At 48.7% G+C, this 22573-nt stretch overlaps 1 protein-coding gene across 1 annotated transcript in view; it reads left to right on the top strand.

The window, feature by feature from the left end:
- Window positions 1-12974: 12974 nt before the first annotated feature.
- Window positions 12975-22573, top strand: part of DNAH5 (dynein axonemal heavy chain 5) — a 254698-nt gene continuing 245099 nt past the window's right edge. Inside the window, exons 1-5 of the mRNA XM_085890337.1 lie at window positions 12975-13080; window positions 18949-19083; window positions 19244-19328; window positions 19469-19635; window positions 19928-20146. Of these exons, the coding sequence (XP_085746463.1) occupies window positions 12997-13080; window positions 18949-19083; window positions 19244-19328; window positions 19469-19635; window positions 19928-20146 (690 nt within the window). The 5' untranslated portion in view covers window positions 12975-12996. The remainder of the gene's footprint in view (window positions 13081-18948; window positions 19084-19243; window positions 19329-19468; window positions 19636-19927; window positions 20147-22573) is intronic.

Genomic DNA, 22573 nt, shown 5'->3' with positions numbered 1-22573 from the left:
CGAGCAGGAAATGTTGATTGTGCAGGAACACGGACTCGCCCAACTGAACCCAGAACCCGAGGTGGGTGCGGCAGCGGCCGCGGTGTATGACACCTTCCCCCCCCCTCTCCACCAAGACCCTTCCCCAACCCCTGCCGAAACGGCTCACTTGAGTGCATCCGACATGGCCCAGCTATTCGCCATGCTGGCGGCAATGACAAATGAAATAAAAAACGAAATGAAAGGCATGAACGAAAAGATGGATGCGAATACACAAAAAATGGATGAAAAGATGGATACAAATACAAATGAAGTGAAAACGACGATGGATGCGAATACACAGAACATGAAGGAAGAAATGAAAGAACTACGGGGTGAGACGCAGAACATGGGCCGATGCCTGCAGGCGGGCATGAAGGCTGTGACCAGGGAGCTGGGAATGGCGACTCCACGTGTGGGAGCAAACGAGCTGGGTGGGGGTGCAACGGCTGACAGGCCCGCGGTGGAGGCGGGTGAAAAAATAATTCGTGGAACGTGTTGGGCGAGGGTCGTGACGATGACCGAAAGGGAAAAATTAAATGGGGAGACCAAAACGTGTGAGACGAGACACGAGGTGACGACAACAGAAATAATAGATGAGACAAGGGAGGTAAAGGGTGAAGAGTTGGCAGAGACACGGGAGATGGGAACGATAGAGGGAAGACTACACGATGAAGACGGGGTAAGTGACGCGCACGCACACACGGAGGTAGTGGAGGACAATGGGGGTGAGCTCGCGGAGCGTGTAGGGACCCGGTGCGAGCAGCGGGATGGCCTCCTCCAGGAACGAGGGGAGGGAGTATGCCCCCTTGAGGCGAGTCACGACCAGGTGAGTTCGGTCGTGCTTCGCGAGGTTGAGGGGACGGGTGCTGTGGACGGGTGCACGGAGAGCTTGGGGGGTGTAGAGGCCCCGGAGACCCTTGTGGGGACACGAATCCCCAGTATGGTTGTCCCTGTGTGTGTGGTGCAAGGTGTGAGTGCGTCCCCGTGTGTGGAAGCGACCCCGTGTGTGATTGGTGTGGTGGCGATGGTGCCGGAGTACGTGCTTCCCAGCACGCCGTGTGTGGATGAGGCACGGAGTATGAGTGAGGAACCGCGGGTGAGTGCCCCCGCGTGTGTGGATGAGGCACCGCGGTTAAGTGCCCCCGCGTGTATGAGTGAGGGACGTTGTGTGGAAGAGACCGCGTGTGTGAGTGTCGCCGTGTGTATGAGTGAGGTACCGCGGGTGAGTGCCCCCGCGTGTGTGGATGAGGCACGGTGTGAGAGTAGTGAGGCACGCGTGAGTGAACGGCCGTGTGCAAGGTCGCTGTGTGCAAGGGAGACCGTGTGTGTGAGAGAGCGGTATGTGAGGGAGATGTCGGTTATATGCGGGAGCACGCAGCCGCGTCTCCCGGTGTGAATGTGATGGTGTGGACTGTGTGCGTCGTAACACGCAGGTGTGCGTGGGTGGAATGGAGACGACGACGGCGACAGAGGAGAGAAAGCCGAGTAGCGGCTGTGGTTGTTTCGAGGACCGTGCCGGGTTCACCCAGCAGTGAGCACGCGGTTCGTGCTGTGCAACGCACGAGGCCCCCACGTGCTCGCTTGCGAGAGTGAAGTCCCGGTCCGGAAACGCACGCGGTGGATTTGCCGATCCCGCGGACGGACAAAGTTTAGGCAGGTAAATGGATTTGGACCGGACGGGTTCTCCACGCGATCGTGTGTTCAGCTCCAACGGGCAAAGCACATGTGTTCGCGTGGGGGACCCCTCGAGACGTGTGGCTTGTGTTTTTTTTTTATGCGCACGGTGACGCCATGGCTGCACGTGGAGTTGGAATCCGGCAGGAGGGGCATCTCTGCCGGATGGTCCCGTCCAAGGAGGGACGAGGAACACGTGCAGCTGCATGACGTCACGGGCAGTTGCAAGGTGCAAAGAGCGCGAGTTGCCGCGCAGGTGCTGCGCATGGAAAAAAAAAAAAAAAAGAAAGCCAAGCCTCACTTTCGGGTGCAAAGGATTCCTGGGCAAGGGGTGGAAGACCCCCTTGACCTGGGCACAGGATGGAAACTAGTTAGGGGGAAGGGTTAGCTTAGTTAGACCGACTTCATGGGGCAGGGGTAAGTCCTCATGGAGTCCGTGGAATGGATTAGTTAGAGGGATTGTAGCCAGATTTAGGATGGGAAAATGGGAAATAAAATGATTTATTTGGAGACAGAGACAGACTTTGAATGTGTAGTGGGGACGTAGCTTAGCTACGTAGTGTTAAAAGGAACGTGCTGTAGTTTAAGGGACGACGTGGGAGCACGAGTTAGTTAGGGGATGCAGTTAGAAGGATGGCAGAGTTCAGCGGTGTGTGTGTTGAGAGTTGTGAGGCGAGGACATGTTGAGTGAGTGAGGCCAGTGGGTCTGTGTGTATGGAGCGAATGGGGAATGCATGGTGCGATGAGTGATTGGGGGGAGGAGTGACTCCCGCCCAAGGGACCCCGGGGTCAGTGTAGAGTGAGTTAGCTGGGTTAGTCAAATTGAAAAATGGAGGTCGTTTTGCTGTTGGTGGGAAAGTAGGCTCGAGACCCATTTGGAGGGGTGCAGGAGCCCTGTTGACGGGCTTGGGAGCGTGGCTGCGAAAGGTGAGTATCGCTGAGTGGGTACCCCGGGCACCAGGCTAGTCGGCCGCGGTAGGCCATGGGCCCATGGGGGCCGGGATAGAGTAGTGGGCACGGGTGCGCCTGCTTGGTGCGGGGGCCCGGGGCGCCATTAGCCGCGTGGGCAGTGTTGTGGGCACGGGGGACCCTCGGAAAGGGGCCCGGGGAGGCCGGCCTGCCACGTGTGCGTTTCAGGGGAGGTGCCATGGGGGGCACTCCCCGGTGTTAGGGAGCTGGTAGGCTCGGAGGCAGTGTAGTGCCCGGGGGTGCCATAGCGGGAGAATCGGCAGAGGGTCGTGCCTGCCGGAGGGAGCCACGTGTCCCAGCCAGGAGACCGTGTGAGGGCACGGAGAGAAAATTGGGGGGCGAGGCCCGAAATTGTAAGGACACCAACACAGGCGACGGGAATCTGGGTTGTTAGAACCAATAGTTTAAGCGAGAGGCGCTTGTTGAAAGCCCCGGGGTAGTTTAACAGTTAAATGGTTAGGGTAGATTAGGAGATGTACCCCTCCGCACCATCCATCCCCTCGCTGTCGTTGTGGGCCGCTGGACCCACTTTGGGTTAGATCGCCGAACTCTGGGGAGGCCATTCTGAGGCTTGAGTTGGGCCTCGACACAGGACGTTAGCTCTCCCTTATTCCCCTCCGGGAAGGGAACGCAGGGGTTGGGAGTAGGCTAGGTGACAGGATAGGTTAGCCGAACAAAGACGATAAAGGGGGTTAGGGGACGATTTATAGTGGGGAAGTAGAAATAAAAACAACAAAAAATAAGTTGGGGCTAAATTGGTTTTTCACAAATTAAGGGAGTGGGTATATACAGTGACAGGCAAAGGCGATAGGTTGGGAGGGAGACAGGTAGGTAGGTCCGAGCCCGCCTTCCAAGTGGCCAGCACCACCGCACTCCCTCCACCAACTTCCACTGACGGCAAAAGCTGGCCAGCTTCATCTGCTGGCTGTGTTACTGCAAGGCCTGTGCCGGCCAGTTCATCTGCTGGCTGTTTTTCTTCGAGGCCTGTGCCGGCCTGGTTCTGCGGGCTGAGTTTGCCTGCAGCGGCCTTCTTCTGCGGGCTGTGTTTGCCTGCTCACCTTTGCCATGCCATGCCCACTGCCCACGTTCACCAGCCCCGTTCAATTTTTGCTTTGCCCCCCCCTGTTCATTTCCATGTGCGCCAGGATCCGCAAGGCAACAGTTTGCAAGCTGCAAGAACTGCCCTGTTGGCAGCTACAACACGGGCCTGCAGTGGCGGCCCGTGCACCGTGTTTGCGTTCATGCATCCATTCGTTGTGCTCATTGCGTGTGCCACTTGAGCTGGCACGGAGACTGCGTTGTGCAGCCCATGCACCGTTGTGGTTCACTGCGTTCAGTTCGAAAGGGAAGGCCTTGGACTGCGTGTGAGCAGCCAGCCACGTTCCCTGTCACCTGCATTGTTTTGAGCCAGAGACTGCATGCGGGCAGCCTGGCTCCCTGCGAACTGCTTTCTTTTTGCAGGGTCAATGATCCTGGGCCATGGTTTAGTGTAAAATTTGTAAGTTAAGGTTAAGATGTACTGTAAATATGAGTGCGCCCCCGGCATGTTTGTCTTAGCGCCGGCAATTTTATTTAAGTCGTCCGTGTGAGTGAGTTTGTTTAGGTAGTTACGCAGCCCTCAGGTTATTTATTTTGGGGACACGAATACCATGAATGTCGCACTCAGGGATCCGTAGGTAAAATGTACTAGGGGAAAACTACACATGATGGCACACGAAAATTTGACGACTCGGGACGAGTCTGTAAAAAGGGAAGGGGGTAGTGTTGTGGTTACCAGATTCGCAAACCACCATTCAGGTCCCTTAGGTGAGGTATCTCGGTAAGTGCATGTGTAGTTAGGCCCAAACCCGTTGTCTAGTGGGAATACATGTCATTTATACGTGCTGCGACTCTTCAGGATAGCCGTTTTTCTTTTACTATCTTTATTTTGGACCAATCGCCACCATCACAACCACAACAACAACCACCAACCACAACGCCGCTTCACCACAACCGCCATGACCTTTACCGTCGCAACTCGCCACCATCGCATCACCGTCATCTCGCGCCACTCATGGGCACCGATGCTGGACTCGTGTAGGGCGCACGTTGAACAGCGTGTACAAAATCACGGATTTTCTGCTTCAAAAACGGATCCAAAACGACACACGCCCACTTTTTGCCGTCCAATCGGTGAGCGACGGGCGACTGGCCCCGCCCCCAGGGCGATCGATATATGCAAATTTGTGGATCAAAAAGCCTTCACGCCCACTTTTTGTCGGGCCAATGGGGAGCGAGTTGAAAGGTCAAAGGGAGGGGGTCAAAGGCGAAGTTACGGGGGGATAAAAGGACGGTGTTCGTCAGTCAAAGGAGTAGTAAAAGTCGGAACGAAGGAGTCGCAAGAAGTGAAAGAGTCAGCAGAACGAGAACGAGGGGTCGGAGAGTAGTAAAAGGACGGAACGAGGCGAAGGAGTCGGAACAGAGAGTCAAGACTTCGCGGGCGGTGGAGCTGCTCGTCGTGTGCGTTGAAGTCGGAACGGAGGGGACGAGCTGTGGAGAGGCGGCGAGTCGGACGAAGGGTGCTCGCGTCGTGCAAGGAGCTGCGCGCCCGAGGGAGGCCGGCAGCGCGACCTGGCCGAGGTGGAGACGCTCGTCGCACATAATAAAGATCCTCTATACCCCGAGCATCAGCAACCCCCCCTCCTGTTTCCCCCCGCGCTGAGATAGTGCGACCAAGGGGGCCCCGTTCCCACCCCCCTGCCAGGCACTGTCCACGAGGCCCGCGGGTTGCGGGCCATCGCGCTCCGCGTCTCATCACCAGACGGGTAGGCCCGACCAGGTCTCGGCCCCAGGCCTACCTCATTCTTGAGGGTATTTCTTTTCCTTGGTTTTGGGTATGTGTTGTCGGCGCCGTCTGTGAAGTAGAATTGTATAAGTGTTGCCGTGTGCTCGGTAGTCGGTATTAGCTCTGCACTGTGTTTTCACTTTTATGTTTTGTGTAAATGGAATTGTGTTTTCTTTTTTTGTGTGCATTTGGTGGAATTGTATTTGTGTGCTTTCCGTTCGTCGCGAATAAATGTGCTTTATTGTTGAACTGTTTCCCGCTTCGCTTCGTCTTTTCCTCCATTGAATCCCCATCTTGCTTCACGTAAAGGGTTGGTAGTGGGCTGAATACGCCCGATAATTAATCGAACCGTCGAGGTCGACGATAACACCGCCGGTTATTCTGATAGTACGGAACGGGTCGCTAAGGGCCCGTGTCCGAAGTCGACCTGCGGCGAGGTGCGATCGCCCGGTCTACCCTCCGCGTGGGTACTTAGGTAGTTCGAATTTGGCGAGCAACCCTATCCCACGCGGGGGCTGATTGGCTCGATCGCGGTGAGACCGAAAGGTCCACCCGTGACTGGTTCCCGGCGTTAGTCCGAGAGGGTCACGACTGGATTGTCCGTCCGGTGGGCGACGTGCCGCGATTCGAGTTACGTGGCCGTCGCACGCCGGCGGGCGCGAAAACCGCAATATATATATATATATATATATATATATATATATATATATATATATATATATATATCTTCTTCTTTCTTCTTTCGGCTCCTCCCGTTAGGGGTCGCCACAGCGGATCATCCGTATGATCCGCATAGTGATTTGGCACATGTTTTACGCCGGATGCCCTTCCTGACGCAACCCTTGTCGCCTCTTACGACACAGGGATATGGTACACCTATTTTAACCGGGGTATACACTGGCCCAGTACACTGGTACTCACTTCGCCGACCTCGGAAGGATGACAGGCTGAGTCAACCCCCTGGTGTATTAATTCAGTGGCCCAACGGGGCTTGAACTCAGGACTTTTTGGATCCCAAGCCGCTGCCCTAACACTGCGCCAACACCAGGATATATATATATATATATATATATATATATATATATATATATATATATATATATATATATATATATATATATATATATATATATATATATATATATATATTTATTTCCAGCAGTGTGTGTGTGTGTGTCTGTCTCTGTCTGTCTGTCTGTCTGTCTGTCTGTCTGTGACCGCCGTTTCTCGACAACCGCCGGTCCGATGGGATTGAAACTTGCCAGAAATATTGCCGGGGACCCTCGGACGTGCCTTTTCGAGGTTTGATGTCGATCGGACGAGCAGTTCCCAAGTTACGGCCATTTATCTGTCGGCCAATGACAAGACACGGTGCTATGACGTCACAATTAATGTTTATTTTGTTTATTTATTTATTTTTTGCACGATCGACGGCCCGATCTGACTGAAACTTGCCAGGAATATTGCCGGACTCCGCGGATGTGCTTTTCAAGGTTTGATATCGATCGGACAAGCGGTTCCCAAGTTACGGCCATTTATCTGTCAACCAGTGACAGGACAACACAATTCTTCTTCGTTTGATATGACGTTACAATTGACGCTGGGGACCTGAGTATGTTTCCCAAGTTATGGCCATTTATGATACGGTTGGTCCAATCTAATTGAAATAATGCCCCAATCCAGTCATCGTTTACGCACCTACGGGCCCGTACAAGTGTATGTGTATATATATATATATATGTATATATATATATGTATATATATATATATCTATATATTGTTGTGGTTACCAGATTCGCAAACCACCATTCAGGTCCCTTAGGTGAGGTATCTCGGTAAGTGCATGTGTAGTTAGGCCCAAACCCGTTGTCTAGTGGGAATACATGTCATTTATGCGAGCTGCGACTCTTCAGGATAGCCGTTTTTCTTTTACTATCTTTATTTTGGACCAACCGCCATGATCACAACCACAACATCAACCACCGACCACAACCACCGCTTCACCACAACCGCCACGACCTTCACGCACACCTCACAACCGTAGCATCGCCACCGTTCTTGCCCCGCTGTGGGTACCGGTGTTGGACTCATGCAGAACGCGCGTCGAACAGCGTGTACAAAATCACGGATTTTGTGCTTCAAAAACGGATCAAAAACGACACACGCCCACTTTTTGCCGTCCAATCGGTGAGCGAGGGGCGAATTGGCCCCGCCCCCAGGGCGATCGATATATGCAAATTTGTGGATCAAAAAGCCTTCACGCCCACTTTTTGTCGGGCCAATGGGGAGCGAGGTGAAAGGTCAAAGGGAGGGGGTCAAAGGCGAAGTTACGGGGGGATAAAAGGACGGTGTTCGTCAGTCGGAACAAGAAGGAGTCAGCAGGACGAGAACGAGAAGGAGTTAGCAGGACGAGAACGAAAAGGAGAACGAGAACGAGAAGGAGTCGGAACGGAGGGGACGAGTGTGGAAGACTGGAGCCCGAAGCCTGCAGTGGCTGGAGAAGCTGAAGAGAGTCGGACGAGGGGGTGCTCGCGTCGGTGCCAGGAGCTGCACGCCCGAGGGAGGCCGGCAGCGCGACCTGGCCGAGGTGGAGACGCACACCAGGGATAATAAAGATCCTCTATACCCCGAGCATCAGCAACCCCCTCCTGTTTCCCCCCGCGCTGAGATAGTGCGACCAAGGGGGCCCCGTTCCCACCCCCAGCCAGGCACTGTCCACGAGGCCCGCGGGTTGCGGGGCCATCGCCGCTCCGCGTCTCATCACCAGACGGGTAGGCCCGACCCGGTCTCGGCCTCAGGCCTGCCCCATTCTTGAGGGTATTTCTTTTCCTTGGTTTTGGGTATGTGTTGTCGGCGCCGTCTGTGAAGTAGAATTGTATAAGTGTTGCCGTGTGCTCGGTAGTCGGTATTAGCTCTGCACTGTGTTTTCACTTTTATGTTTGCTTTTTGTGTAAATGGAATTGTGTTTTCTTTTTTTTGTGTGCATTTGGTGGAATTGTATTTGTGTGCTTTCCGTTCGTCGCGAATAAATGTGCTTTATTGTTGAACTGTTACCCGCTTCGCTTCGTCATTTCTTTCTTTGAATCCTCATCTTGCTTCACGTAAAGGGTTGGTAGTGGGCTGAATACGCCCGATAATTAATCGAACCGTCGAGGTCGACGATAACACCGCTCGGTTATTCTGATAGTACGGAACGGGTCGCTTAAGTGGCCCGTGTCCGAAGTCGACCTGCGGCGAGGTGCGATCGCCCAGTCTACCCTCCGCGTGGGTACTTAGGTAGGTCGAATTTGGCGAGCAACCCTATCCCACGCGGGGGCTGATTGGCTCGATCGCGGTGAGACCGAAAGGTCCACCCGTGACTGGTTCCCGGCGTTAGTCCGAGAGGGTCACGACTGGATTGTCCGTCCGGTGGGCGACGTGCCGCGATTCGAGTTACGTGGCCGTCCGCACGCCGGCGGGCGCGAAATCCGCAACAATATCTATATATATATATATATATATATATATATATATATATATATATATATATATATATATATATATATATATATATATATATATATATATATATATAATATATACACACACACACACACAAGGTCCGTCTAAAAAGTAACGGGACTGAGCCTGATGTGTGCTCCACTTACACAACTTGAATAAACGGGTTGCGTCACAGCCTTTCGCAACATTCCAGTAATATATATGATTGGTGATGGTTGACTGCGCTCATTCTGTGATTTTTTTTTTTTACAGGTTGTGCTTTACACGTTGTCTAGTCTGAGTCGTCGCGCTATGAGTCGTGAGCAGAGAGCCAATCTGAAGTTTCTTCCCAAGGGAAGACACCTTCTGATTCCTTCGCAATGCTGCAGCAAGTCCACTGGGAAGAAACAATGTCACGTACACATGCATTTGACTGGCAGAAGAGGTTCAAAGAGGGACGGGAGGAAGTTGAAGACGATCCACGGTCTGGAAGACCTTCAATGAGCAGAACGGCGGATAACATCGAGCGTGTGAAGCAGATGGTGTGTGCAGATCATCGACTCACGGTGCGGATGATTGCTGAGGAACTTTCCATCAACAAGAACACTGACTGGAGCATCATCACTGAAAATCTCGAAATGCGCAAGGTGTGCGCAAAGATGGTCCTCAAGCTGTTTGCTGAGGACCAGAAACAGCAAAGAGTTACTGTCTGTCAAAACACTATCGAGCGCCTCGAGGACAATCCAGACCTGCTTGGGAGAATCATTACTGGCGATGAATCGTGGATATTCGAATATGATCCTGAGACCAAACGGCAGAGTCGTCAGTGGAAATGTCCGACTTCACCAAGATCAAAGAAAGCAAGGATGTCGATGTCGAAGGTCAAGGTGAAGCTCATCGTGCTTTTTGACATCAAGGGCATCATCCACTTCGAGTTTCGATCACAGGGTCAAACAGTGAATCAATACGTGTACAAGGAGATCCTCCGGCGCCTCCTGAGATCAGTCCGGAACAAGAGGAGAGATCTGTGGGAGAACAACGCCTGGGTGCTCCACCATGACAACGCCCCTGCTCACGGTGCCCTGTGCATCCGACAGTTTCTGGCAGAGAGGAACGTGCCAACTCTGGAGCAACCCCCGTGTTCGCCAGACTTCACCCCTTGTGATTTTTTTTTCCTATTCCCCAAGCTTAAGGGGATGATCAAGGGGACTCAATTTCCTGCTGTGGAGGCCATCAAAAGGGCCGTGACGACGGAACTCCGGAGGATTCCAGAAGAAGCCTTCCGGGGTTGCATCGAAGCGTGGAAAAAAAAGAGGAAGGACAAGTGTGTGAGACTGGAGGGAAACTATTTTGAAGGGAACAAGCTGTGATTTCAATATATTTGTTGGAATAAAATTTCTGTGAAGTCAGTTCCGTTACTTTTTAGACGGACCTTATATATATATATATATATATATATATATATATATATATATATATATATATATATATATATATATATATATATATATATATATATATATATATATATATATATATATATATATATATATATATATATATATATATATATACATATATATATATATGTATATATATATATATATATATATATATATATATATATACATATATCTTGTGAATTCGCGCCCGCCGGCGTGCGATCGGCCGCGTAACTCGAATCGCGACTGCGTCGCCCACCGGAAGGACAATTCAGTCGTGACCCTTCTGGGACTACCGCCAGAAACCAGTCACGGGTGGGGGTTTAACCCCACCACCACCCAGTCCGCAGTCTACCCGCGCGAAATAGGGTGAATCGCCGAATGTCGATATACCTAAGTACCCGCGCGGGTAATCTGCCGAGGGATGGGACCACGCCACAGGCCGACTCCGGACACGAACCGCTTAAGCGGTTCGTTCCGTATTACAGGGATAACCGAGCGGAGTTATCGTCGGCCTTGATGGTTCCGATTAATTTCCCGGTGTTTTAAAACCCACTATTAATCCCTTACGTGATGCAAGATGGAGATTCAACAAAGGAAAGGACGCAGCGAGACGGGGAACAATTGGACAAGCACACTTTATTACACACACACAGACAAGCACGTATTCACAGCCATACAGTGATGCACATATAAAAGCAAGGATACAATGCAGAGCTACAACCGATTATATAATTATTACAACACTTAAACAGTTCTACTTTTCAAGACTGGCGCCACACACGCACTTATACACAAAACCCAAAAGAAATGGAAGTCGCGACTTCCCTGAGCGCGTCGAGTCCTTGGCGACCGTAACTCCAAGTCCCTCTGGCATGGTCCGCGAGCTCGTGCCGCGCGTCGCTCGTGTGGTCCGCTCGACAGCTCGGATGAACGAACAGAACCTCCGACCAGGGACAATCACCACAACTCTTCACAATTCCCCTTCAGGGACAAGGGAACAGGAAAGGGAACGACGTTCTCGTCGACCTTCACGTCCACGCCTTTTGTCAATCGCTTGAACGAACCAAGAGCCTCCTCGCACGCGAGCCTCTCCACGCCCACGCCTTTTGTAGGGGCCGGCTCCACCCCGTTGCCCGCCCCATTTCTGTCTCCACCTCCCTTCGAGGCGTTTCCAGAAAGCTCTCGAAGGGGGGCGTGCCCCCACTCCGACCGCCTCACCCTGTCCATCCACCAATCGGGAGTGAGCTGCCGCACCCCTCCCCTTCACACCAAGCGTGGTGGGGGGGATTTAGACGGAAGCATCAGGTGGGGAAATTAGGTGGGAAAACCCCACATGCGTTGTTGGTTTTTGTTCTTGCACGCGCCCGCACGGTGCTCATTGAATGGCGAGTGGCGAAGATGTGATAGCGTAGTTGTGGAAGCTGGCGTCGTGTAGTGAATGGCGTGATCGTGAGATGTTGGTTGTGGCGATGTTCGTTGTTGTTCTTGCACCAAATTAACAATAGCCAAAGAAAAACGGCTTATTGAAGCGTCGCAGCCCGAATGGATCACATATATTCCCTCTACACAACGGGTTTGGGCTAACTACACATGAACTTACCGAAATATCTCACCTGAGGACCCTTTATGGTGAAATGCGAATTTCCACAACCATAACACTATATATATATATATATATATATATATATATATATATATATATATATATATATATATATATATATATATATGTATATATATGTATGTATATATATATATATATATATATATATGTATATGTATGTGTATGTATATATATATATATATATATATGTGTATATATATATATATATATATATATATATATATATATATATATATATATATATATATATATATATATATATATATATATATATATATATATATATATATATATATATATATATATACATACATACACAATAGAGTTCATTGTTTATTTCCTCTGCCACCGAGGGTGAAGGAGATTATGTTTTCATCCCTTTCTATCTGTTTGTATATTTGTTTGTTTGTAGGATATCTCAAAAAGTTGTGGACGGATCTGGATTAAATTTTGTGCACAAGTTTGAAGTGTTACAAGGACGAACTGATTAGATTTTGGTGAAGATCTGGATCTGGATCCGACGACGATAATTTTTAAAGTGATTCTTCACCATTGAGAGATCGTGCCAACAATGCCAACAACAATTATTTTTGCTTATTTTCTTTCAGTACATTGAAAACTTTTTTATCCACAAAATCAAATAAAACTTTATTTTATAACGTGCATTTGGCCATTGTTTAAACAAAAATGGAATGGTTTGTAGCTTCTAAGTTTTCGAACACCGACGCCAGGCAGCGACTCATGTTTTGGCCTGGAAAACAAGGCCGTTATTTTGCAGCAACACTGACATTTGCAGGTTGTAAATGGAAGCATTCCCAAGCATTCTCCTCCATGAACAACTCAAACATGTTGCCCTGGTGTTGGGGGTGGTGGGGAGGGGGGTAGCAGGGAGGAGAGTGGGGTTTTGCTGGGTAAGGGGCTCATCTGGACAGTTCATCTCTTGCTGTGTTCGGTGCTCGATGGCTTTTGAGGAGGATGTGCGGCAGCGAGGAAAGCTCCCCACTCGGTTGGTCATTTCCAACAGCCAGATTGCTGCTCTGAAAGTATGTCCCATTCATGTGTTCTTACTCAAGGGCCGTGGGCGTTTTGGGGAGGAAAAAAGAAAAGATGCGTAAGTTGGCAAATATTTATCACCAGCTTTGGTGAAGTGAGACATGGTTACAGAGTAGAAACAGCTGAGATGCAAATGGGTTCATTGTTCTGCAGTGTCTCAGACTTGTTCTGGACACACATATTTTGGAAAGGAAAGGTTTTTACATTTGAACTTGCACATGGCTGAATTATTGTGCTTTCTCTTAAAAAGGCTTTGTTTATGAATGGTATTCCACCAGCTTTTAGTACTGTAGAGTGAGGTAGGGCAAGTTCCCCGCATACTGCATCAGTCCTGTTTTCGATATCCTGGTCAGTATTGGTGTTTGTTCTCTATTCCGGTTTAGTATCTTCGGTCCTGGTTGTATGTTCAGTATCCCGAATGTCCACAGCTTACTCTCTGGCTGACGGTACAATGAGCTATTTAAAAGGAAAAACGTTCAGGATATTGAATAAAGGGACTGGTCTTCTTCCTCATTTGTATGCAGCACAAGGCTGTGGGGTAGCATCCATGACTGAGCATATGGCTGTGCTATTGATAAAGTGCCCCTGTAGGTTAGGGCAGGAATTCGGAATTTGGCTATGGTACCGGTGATAGCTCGCCCACTCTTCACGAAGGACACCATGGAATCATTAAAATTCACCAACAAATGCTGACAGATGGGACCCCTGTTTAACATCCATCTGAGGGACGGACTGCATATGCATTGATGAATCGCCCTGCCTGTGAAGCACCGGGATGGCATTTTATAGCTGTGTCAGGATTCAAACCCAGGCTTGACAGCTTAGATGCGAATGTGCAAACCGCTCAGTCATGGTGTCAGCCCAAATGGAATGATGATTATACTTGTAAAAAAAAAAAGAGAAATATATATGTACAGTATATGTATATGTATATATATTGTTGCGGATTCGCGCCCGCCGGCATGCTGACGGCCACGTAACTCGAATCGCGGCACGTCGCCCACCGGACGGACAATCCAGTCGTGACCCTCTCGGACTAACGCCGGGAACCAGTCACGGGTGGACCTTTCGGTCTCACCGCGATCGAGCCAATCAGCCCCCGCGTGGGATAGGGTTGCTCGCCAAATTCGACCTACCTAAGTACCCACGCGGAGGGTAGACCGGGCGATCGCACCTCGCCGCAGGTCGACTTCGGACACGGGCCACTGAAGCGACCCGTTCCGTACTATCGGGATAACCGAGCGGTGTTATCGTCGACCTGGACGATTCAGATTAATTACCGGGATGTTGCACCAACTACGAACCCCTTACGTGAAGCAGGATGGAGAGTCAATAGAGAAAAGACGAAGCGAAACGGGCACAGTTCAACAAGCAAGCATTTTATTCACACGCACACACAGACAAGCACGGAAGGCACGTATTTACAGCCATACAATTATGCACAAAAAGCAAATGTAATACAACCGACTAACCCGTACACACGGCAACACTTACACAGTTTTACTTCACAGATGGCGCCAACACACATTTACACAAAAGCAAAAGAAAGAAGCCACCCTCACAGACAAGGAGGCAGACAGGCCCGTAGGCCAAATGTGCGCATGACCTGGAGGAGCGGCCAGCTTACCTGCGTCCTCGTGATGCGTTGGCGGGCAAGCTGCAGAGTGTCCGCGCCGCTGTGCCCCAACTCCGGGCCCCTGGCGTGCTTGTTGGCATCACGTTTGGGGTGGGGGAGGAACGGGGCCCCCTTTTGCACTATCTCGGCGTGGGGGAAGGGGAAATTGTTGATGCCCTGGGGGCGGGGAGTGGCTGGCTGAATTGGGTCCCGCGCTGAGACGAGCGATCCCCCACACTGTAGCTTCGTCGCCGACTGCCGTCCTCCTGGCCTCGGACCCGAGCTCCCCTGCCCCCGGACCCGAGCTCCCCTGCCCCGACCAGCCGCCCGCAGCTCCACCGCGCGCACTCGACTCAACTCTACCAACGCGACGCTCCTTGTCTCCAAAAGCAACTTCACTCGATCTGGTAATTCTCATGCCTTTTTAGCTGGCAGGAGAAGCCAATATGCAAATTCCCGGATCAGGACGCGATTGGAGGCGGGGCCACACCGCCCCCCCCCCCGGTCAGCCATTGGTCGGGCAAAAATCGGCGTGAACCTCCCCTGATCCTAAAATTTGCATAGACGGACCGAGACAGTATTCACTTCCACGCGCCTGGAGGCGGGGCCAAGCTGCCTCTCGCTTGCCCATTGGACGGAGGAGAAGTGGGCGTGAAGCGATTCTAATCCAAATTTTCCCCTCGAAAAGGCCGCCATTCGCACTCGCGGCTCGGTGCGTTTGGCACCAATCGCCCAACGGGTCCGAGACAGCCCGACGTTCAGTGTTCACAGGTGGTGCGGGAATGGCCGGAGAAGCGATTATGTGGGATGAGGTTGTGAAGGTAAAGGTGAAGCTGGTGGTGTGTCATCGTTGTGGGGATGGCGTGGTTGTTGAGATGCTGTTTGTTTGAAATAAAAGATAGAGAAAGAAAAACGACTAACTCAAAGCGTCGCAGCCCGGATGGATCACATAAATTCCCTCTATACAACGGGTTTGGGCTTAACTACACATGTACCTATGGAGATATCTCGCCTGAGGGCCCTTTATGGTGGAATGTGAATTTCCACAGCCGTAACAATGTATATATGTGTATATGTGTATATGTATATATATGCTATTAGCACCCTCTGGCTGAAATGGTGAGCATCAGCCGTAGATTATGTCTCGCATGGTAAAAGTGCATAATCTGCATAGAACAAAAGCCTGTCTGCCACCCCAGATGATTGTTCTCACCAATGCAAGCAAAAAAACCAGAAGGCCAGAAAAAACCCCAGAAAAAAACCCAGAGAAAATTGACCGTGAACGCCAATAACTCGACCACGTGACTTTGAGTCCTCCGTCTAATAAATACCATTTACGTCATGGTCACGTGATCCAATTACTGGGGAACACGCCCTCCGTATGCCTTATTCAAACTGGATCACCTTACCGGATCTGATGCAGCCGAGCGTAACTGCCCAAGGATGTACTGGCTAGAAAAACAGATTGTTGGGGGATAACGTCCTGGCTAAGCTAGAATATGAACCATGCTGGATCAATGAAGGAAAAGACGAAAACAAGCTGGGAATATTTCTATGCAAGCATTTATTTACACAAAAGGGAGGAACGGTATGTGGCTCAGTAAATTGGGTTTATTGGTATGTACAGCAGAGAAAGCAAGGAATTTGTGGGGTGCGACAAAAAGGCAAGCAATGTTACAAAAGCATACAGAGAAGACTTATCCCGTTATCACTTCTACAATCTTATACTATGATAGGCGCCATCACATACAGTACACACACAAACCCGAGGAAGATTAGATAGCCAGAAAGAAGGATTGCAGATGAGGACAAACGGCCTTGCAATACCTGGCGCGGTCGGCCGACCAATGCAACACAGTATGTTTCGGGGGAGGGAACGGAGAAATACTGGTGTCTAAGGTGTGGGAGTGGGAGGTGTGGTATTGTGCTATATGGGGGGGTGCAGTGTCGTGCCAGAGGAAAATGTGATTGCGAGTCAGTAATGATGCTCTTTCGTGTGTCCAAAGGGGACGAGATAGAGGGGTGGAAAGGGAGAGAGGAGAGAAGATGCGTGAGGTGACAGATTCCTAACCTAGTCAAGCATAGGTCTACTAGTGTAGTGTATACCTCCGTGGGATACTTCGCTTGAGCGTTCCCACCTCAAGAGTTGGCGCGTTATCTCCGGCTTAGTCACTTTGGAATAAGCACGTCTCAGTCGCACACCAACCACGAGTTAAGAACCAGCGAAGGGTATAGGCAACGAGGAACATCCAGCACAACGCCGAGACAAGCAGAGAAGAAGGTGGCGACGAAGAGAGGAGAATAAGAGGATGAGCGGCTCCGGGATTCGCCTTTTATAAGCCCCGGGCGAAGGGTGGGGTGACGACCCGAAGCGCCGCGCTGTGACCTGAATCCCGCTTCTCTATTGGGCCGCAGCAACCCTAGCCATGCCCTGTAAGGCTCCTGGGGCAGGAAGTGGTCTCATTCGCACATCCGGCGTGACACGGCCCAAAGCTCCTAACTCACCATAGTGTATAAGCCGCAACCTGACCGCGAATGTGCTCCAAGTGCAGTCTGAATGCTGAATAGCAATGTACACCTGCCACCTATGCCCCCCTCTCTCATGAGCCAAAATACTGTTACGGATCTGGAAACCATTTGCATTAAACATACAGATGTCCCAAAAGTCAGTTATGTCGTTAAGTATGTGTATTGTCAGATCCCTTTTCTTTTGTCTGGTGGGAAAATCAAAGGCGTGCGTTGCGATTTCTTTTAGTTAGGTTATTACTTCTAATATACCATCTCATCTGCATGACCTCTTCGGCCCATCACACTCCATCACCACCCACTGGCTGCTCGTACCTTGACTTGCCGAGAGGGGGTCTCGCGGTTCCAGTTCTCAGCTCCCACGAATGTTGTAACTCTTGTACGATGACCTTCACGGCGCTGACACTGTTACTCGTCGAAAGCGAAGCCACGTGGAGGAGTAACCGGGGTCTCCCGGTAGGGGCCAAGGCCCCGCCCCGGAAAGGTGGACAGCGAAGTGGACCAATCAGAGGCGGACAGCGAAGTACGTTTTCACCAAGGGCCCCTCCCCGTGGAGAGAGGCCAATAAAATCTCCGAGACTCTCTGTAAAAAAGGGTCCTGTTGAGTTCGCTTTCACAGTGGCTGTAACGGGTCGAGTTTGCTTTCATGGTGGCTCTAAGCAGTCAGTTTTGTTTTACGGTGGCTCTACGGGGTTCTGGAGTTTCACGGTGGCTGCTACGAGGAGTTTTAAGGAAGGACAGAGCGACCCTGACCTCCCTCCATGGACCTCGATTGTTCACCACCCGAGCTCCGCCACGAACCATGAGTCCCTACGTGAGACTGGGGACCGGACCAACGACCTTTGTCAGGTTCCACATCGCGGAGCACGCCCTTCCTCCAACCATGGCTAAAAGGAAAGGGTTGGAGTAGAAATCAGAATAGAAGATGGAGATATATATAGTTCATAGACCTAGTGAAAAAAACCACACAACGGACATCATCCTGTGAACCTACGAGATATGAGGGAAAGGTCTAACTGCACGAAGACTCATGAAATAACTGCCTGGGGATCACTGTATGTTGGGTGCCCTTGCCTTTGAGGCATGCGGTTTTGCAGAACCGCAACGATATGTTTTATAAAGCTTTTTCTAACCACTCACTCACTGACTCACTGAATGATATTATTGTTGGGTACCTTCTGGGTGATGTTGAAAGCTGAAATTTTGTGTGCTGACGGACATCAAAGCCAATATACCGGGAAAAATCACAGAACCATCATAAATTGTCCATAAATGAAAATTGAAAATAAATAAATGAAAACAAATAATGCAATTAAAAAAAATAATAAATGCAGGTGAGTGACCCGAGACAATGGGGAAGCACGGTAATTTCGCGTACCGACGGACATCGAAGCCTATACACCTGGAAAAATCACAGAACCACCAGAGAGCATCCCTAAATGAAAATAAATAAATTTAAAAAAAGAAATGAAAAAAAATGCAGGTGAGTGATCCAAGACAATGGGGAAACACGGTTCATTATTGCTTACAATGTGTAAGCATACACGGCTAGTGTGTATATATATATATATATATATATATATATATATATATATATATATATATATATATATATATATAGAACATCTTGCCCCCACCTGACTCTATCTGTTTGCTTGAGTTGTTATACAATATAGTATCTGCATTTGAGCCTCATCCAATGCCTGTATGGAAGCAGCAGTGGGTTAAAGAGGACCGTGAGAGGAAACGTGCAAGATTGGATGCACGGCATACTTGCGTGCTCAACACGGTAACAGCCTACCTGGAACTGCCTGAGGGCGAAGCCGAGGATGCAATCCTCGAGGGATCCCAGGTGAGAAACAACTGTAGAAAGGGTATACACTGTCTAGTTAAGGCCTCGAATCTCAGCTCTTTATACTTATTGTTATTCTATAATACACTGACAGTGCCTTGTTGTGATTAGTATTTTATTTTTTTACCGACACACATTTGCTGATTTCCTTTACTAACAGATTGAACAAATGGATAGGTTCTTCATCGCTGGAGGTTCAGCATATTTACTGTTCTTCTATCAAGATCCAGGGCCTTCTAAAAGAGGTAACCATAAAATAATTTGAAATTGTAATGCTGGTAAAGCACCAAACTAAGTCTTGATGAGACAAAGACGAAGCAAATGTTATTTTCTCTTGGTCACAGCAGTTTATCTTCACACTTTTGTTTCATGTCCTGGGATACAGGACCTGTCAATATCGAATTTACCTCCAAGGCTTGGTTGGAGGGAGCAAAATTTCGACGTCCACGCCTCTTCATTCCTGAACCGACTGATATGGCCTTGCACGGGACTTGTGTAGCTTTAATCCGGACCCGACCTGATCAAGCTATCAGCTCGGACAATATTAACAAGGTAATCTTCACTCGGGATGTATATGTGTTTAAGTGTATCATTAATTATTCATAAGACGTGTAAAAAATGACGTGAATGAAGGAGGAGGGTGTTGGAGGGAGGAAAAGATGAGTTGAGGATGGAAATAGGGAAGGAATAAGGGGGCAGAGGGTATAAAAGGGATTTTAAATGTCAAAGTTTCCACTATTTTATGTATATAATATATAGGTGATCTCCAAAGCTGACCTTGATCTCAGCCCCATTTCTAATGGCTAAAGTTTGAAACTTGTACGAGTTCTGTGGATTGTTGCAGGAGGTGAATGTAAGCCTTATCGATGCTGGAGTTGGAGGCTTGCTAAGGATGCTGCAGGACATGTTGGCTCGCGTCTTTGTACCAGCCATCCGCAGCAACCACCATGCATTGGATTCATCGTCCGACGCTCAATCAGCCACTGCATGTCGAGACCTCCTGTCAGCTGTGGAGAGTTTTGTGGACGTTCTGACTTTCTCTCAGGATTGCCTCAATGAACAGGTCCAATTATTGCTGTTCACGTCACTCTCTTAGCTTGTAAATGTGTTTTAAAGCAAGAATATTTTGATCTACTCTGAGCCCATGGTTACTCTTTTTTTTTTTTTTTGTGTTCTAACACGAAGCTGCCCAAACACCTCTTGTTTTTCATAATGGATGAAAAGAGGTTGCTTTGCCTTGATATTTCAGCTTTATCGCAGGCATAGTGGCTGCAAAATAAATGGATGTTTGCTTCAGGTATATTTCACAGATATCACATCACTGTGACCTGACCGAAAATATAGCACTGTTATCAGGTGATGAAAAAGGAAACGACTAAGTAAAGGCATCGTAATGCACTTTTGTTACAACAAGCTCAAATGAGCCAAGATCCTCGTCCTCTTAATGATGACGTCATAAAAACGAATATGACATCATTGTGATTTATCAGGTTTGTGATAAATTATCTGTGCTAATGCCCGGCTTGATTCCCGCAAACAAAATTCAAACAGCTTGCCTAGTTTCGGAGATAATGGTATAGGCGATTTCCATTCGCGGCGATATTATGACGTCAACTTTTTTTCTAGGAAGAATTTCCAAAATTGGAGATGGTTACTGCCTGTGCGTGGGCTTTCTGCATATACATGGCAAGTTTCACGAAGATCCGATGAAAACTCTGGGTTGTGAAACAAAAAAATGTCAAAAAATAGGAATGACGTCATAAAAATTGATATGACGTCATAGTGATGTATCATATGTGCGGTAATTCATCTCTGCTAATGCCCTGTTCGATTCCCACAAACAGAATTCAAAAAGCTTGCCTAGTTTCGGAGATAATTTTTTAGGCTATTCCATTAGCATTTTTGACATCATAACTTTTTTTCTAGGAGGAATTTTCAAAATCGGAGATGTTTACTGTCTGCGCAGGGTATTTTTACATATATATGCCAAGTTTCAGGAAGTTTCGATGAAAACTGTAGGCTGTGAAACAAAAAAGTCCACAAGAAGAAGATGAAGAACAACAACGTGAGTAAGACTTAGAGATCCTCCATGAGGATCTAAAAATGTTGTACAGTGTTCTAATGGCCAAGAACTATTTACATTAGTTTAGTGAGGATGTGAAGATGAGGAAGTGTATCTGGTGCAAAGGCAGCAGAGTACTCACTCAGTTTAGTAAAATATGCTCTTTAAACAAGTGTAAAACTGATGGTGGAATTTCTGTTGATTAAAACTTCCTTTGTTTTGTTTTATTAGCAAAAGTAGCCATCGCTTTGTTGAATGATTTAATCAAAGGACAACATGTTGTGCTTCACAAACATTCTGCTCTTTTCACTCAATAATTTGCCTGAGGTCATCTTCCATCTGCTTGGAAGTCATCTCACATCACCTTCATCAACTATCATTCTTGCTTATATATGACAGGAGCAAAAATCACTTCCGGTTCACTGCAAAGCTCAGTGTTGGATGCTGTGGTTTGAACCTCTGCTTAAAATGAGTGAAATGAAACATTTTGAAAATTATTCTCACTCCGATTTCGACATCATCGACAGAAACCATTCTTGGGGTACCCTTGGGTACCCAACTGTCTGTCCAGGTCTGATAATCATCTCAATGTGGCAAGAATTTGGAAGGTGCCGATGATAGCTCACGTACTCTTCGCGAAGGACACTGAGATATTTAATGTCCACCAACTAATTCTGGCAGATGGAACACAGAGTTTAATGCCCATCCAAGAGACAGCGCAAACACTGATGTGTCATTCGCCCTGCCTGTGAAACACCAGGATGTCTGTTTATAGCTGGGTAGAGATTTGAACCCAGGCTGGATAACTTAGTGGTACACACACCCGCCTCTGAGCAAGTGTGCCTACCACTAAGTTATCCGGCGAACCCTCAAGCATTTCCCTGAATGCCAACCAATTTTATTAATTTCTTGTGCTTTTGCAGAAATACTTAAGGGCTATGTCATGAGCCTCTGCTACATCCTTTGCCAAACATGCATCATCTAACATGCCGCATCTCATTCGACGTTTCATAGTCTTGGGTCCAAGTGCACTCACAGTTGGTATCATCTCTACTGTATCCCCATCTCAGCACACTTGCTTTACGCCTTCAAACTCCACCATATAATCTATTGAGGCTGCACCAGGTTGTCCATGGTTGATTGGCACCTGGTGGGAGTTTCTCTGTTGGCTCAAGGTTCATTAGCTCATCCTCTGAGCCAAGCTACAACCTTTCATCCCAAAGGTTCATCCTTATTGAGGTTGGATTGACATCTGGTGAATAGACTGATGATAGGAGCTGATGTGGATTTTTTAAACCCACATTGTTGTGATCGTTGTCCTCCTGAAGGATTCTAACTGGCCGATTGTGGAATCCTATTTGACTTCAGGCAGAGTTTAACGTTTGTCCGATTTGATTATAAAATCCTACAAAAACCCTATCGACACTG

This window comes from Eptatretus burgeri, chromosome 7 (genome assembly GCF_056783735.1).
Source record: "Eptatretus burgeri isolate ZD-2024b chromosome 7, Ebu_testis_v1, whole genome shotgun sequence".
Taxonomy (NCBI): Eukaryota; Metazoa; Chordata; class Myxini; order Myxiniformes; family Myxinidae; genus Eptatretus; species Eptatretus burgeri.
The sequence above is the reverse complement of the archived record's forward strand: the minus strand, read 5'-3'. Positions and strand labels throughout refer to the sequence as shown.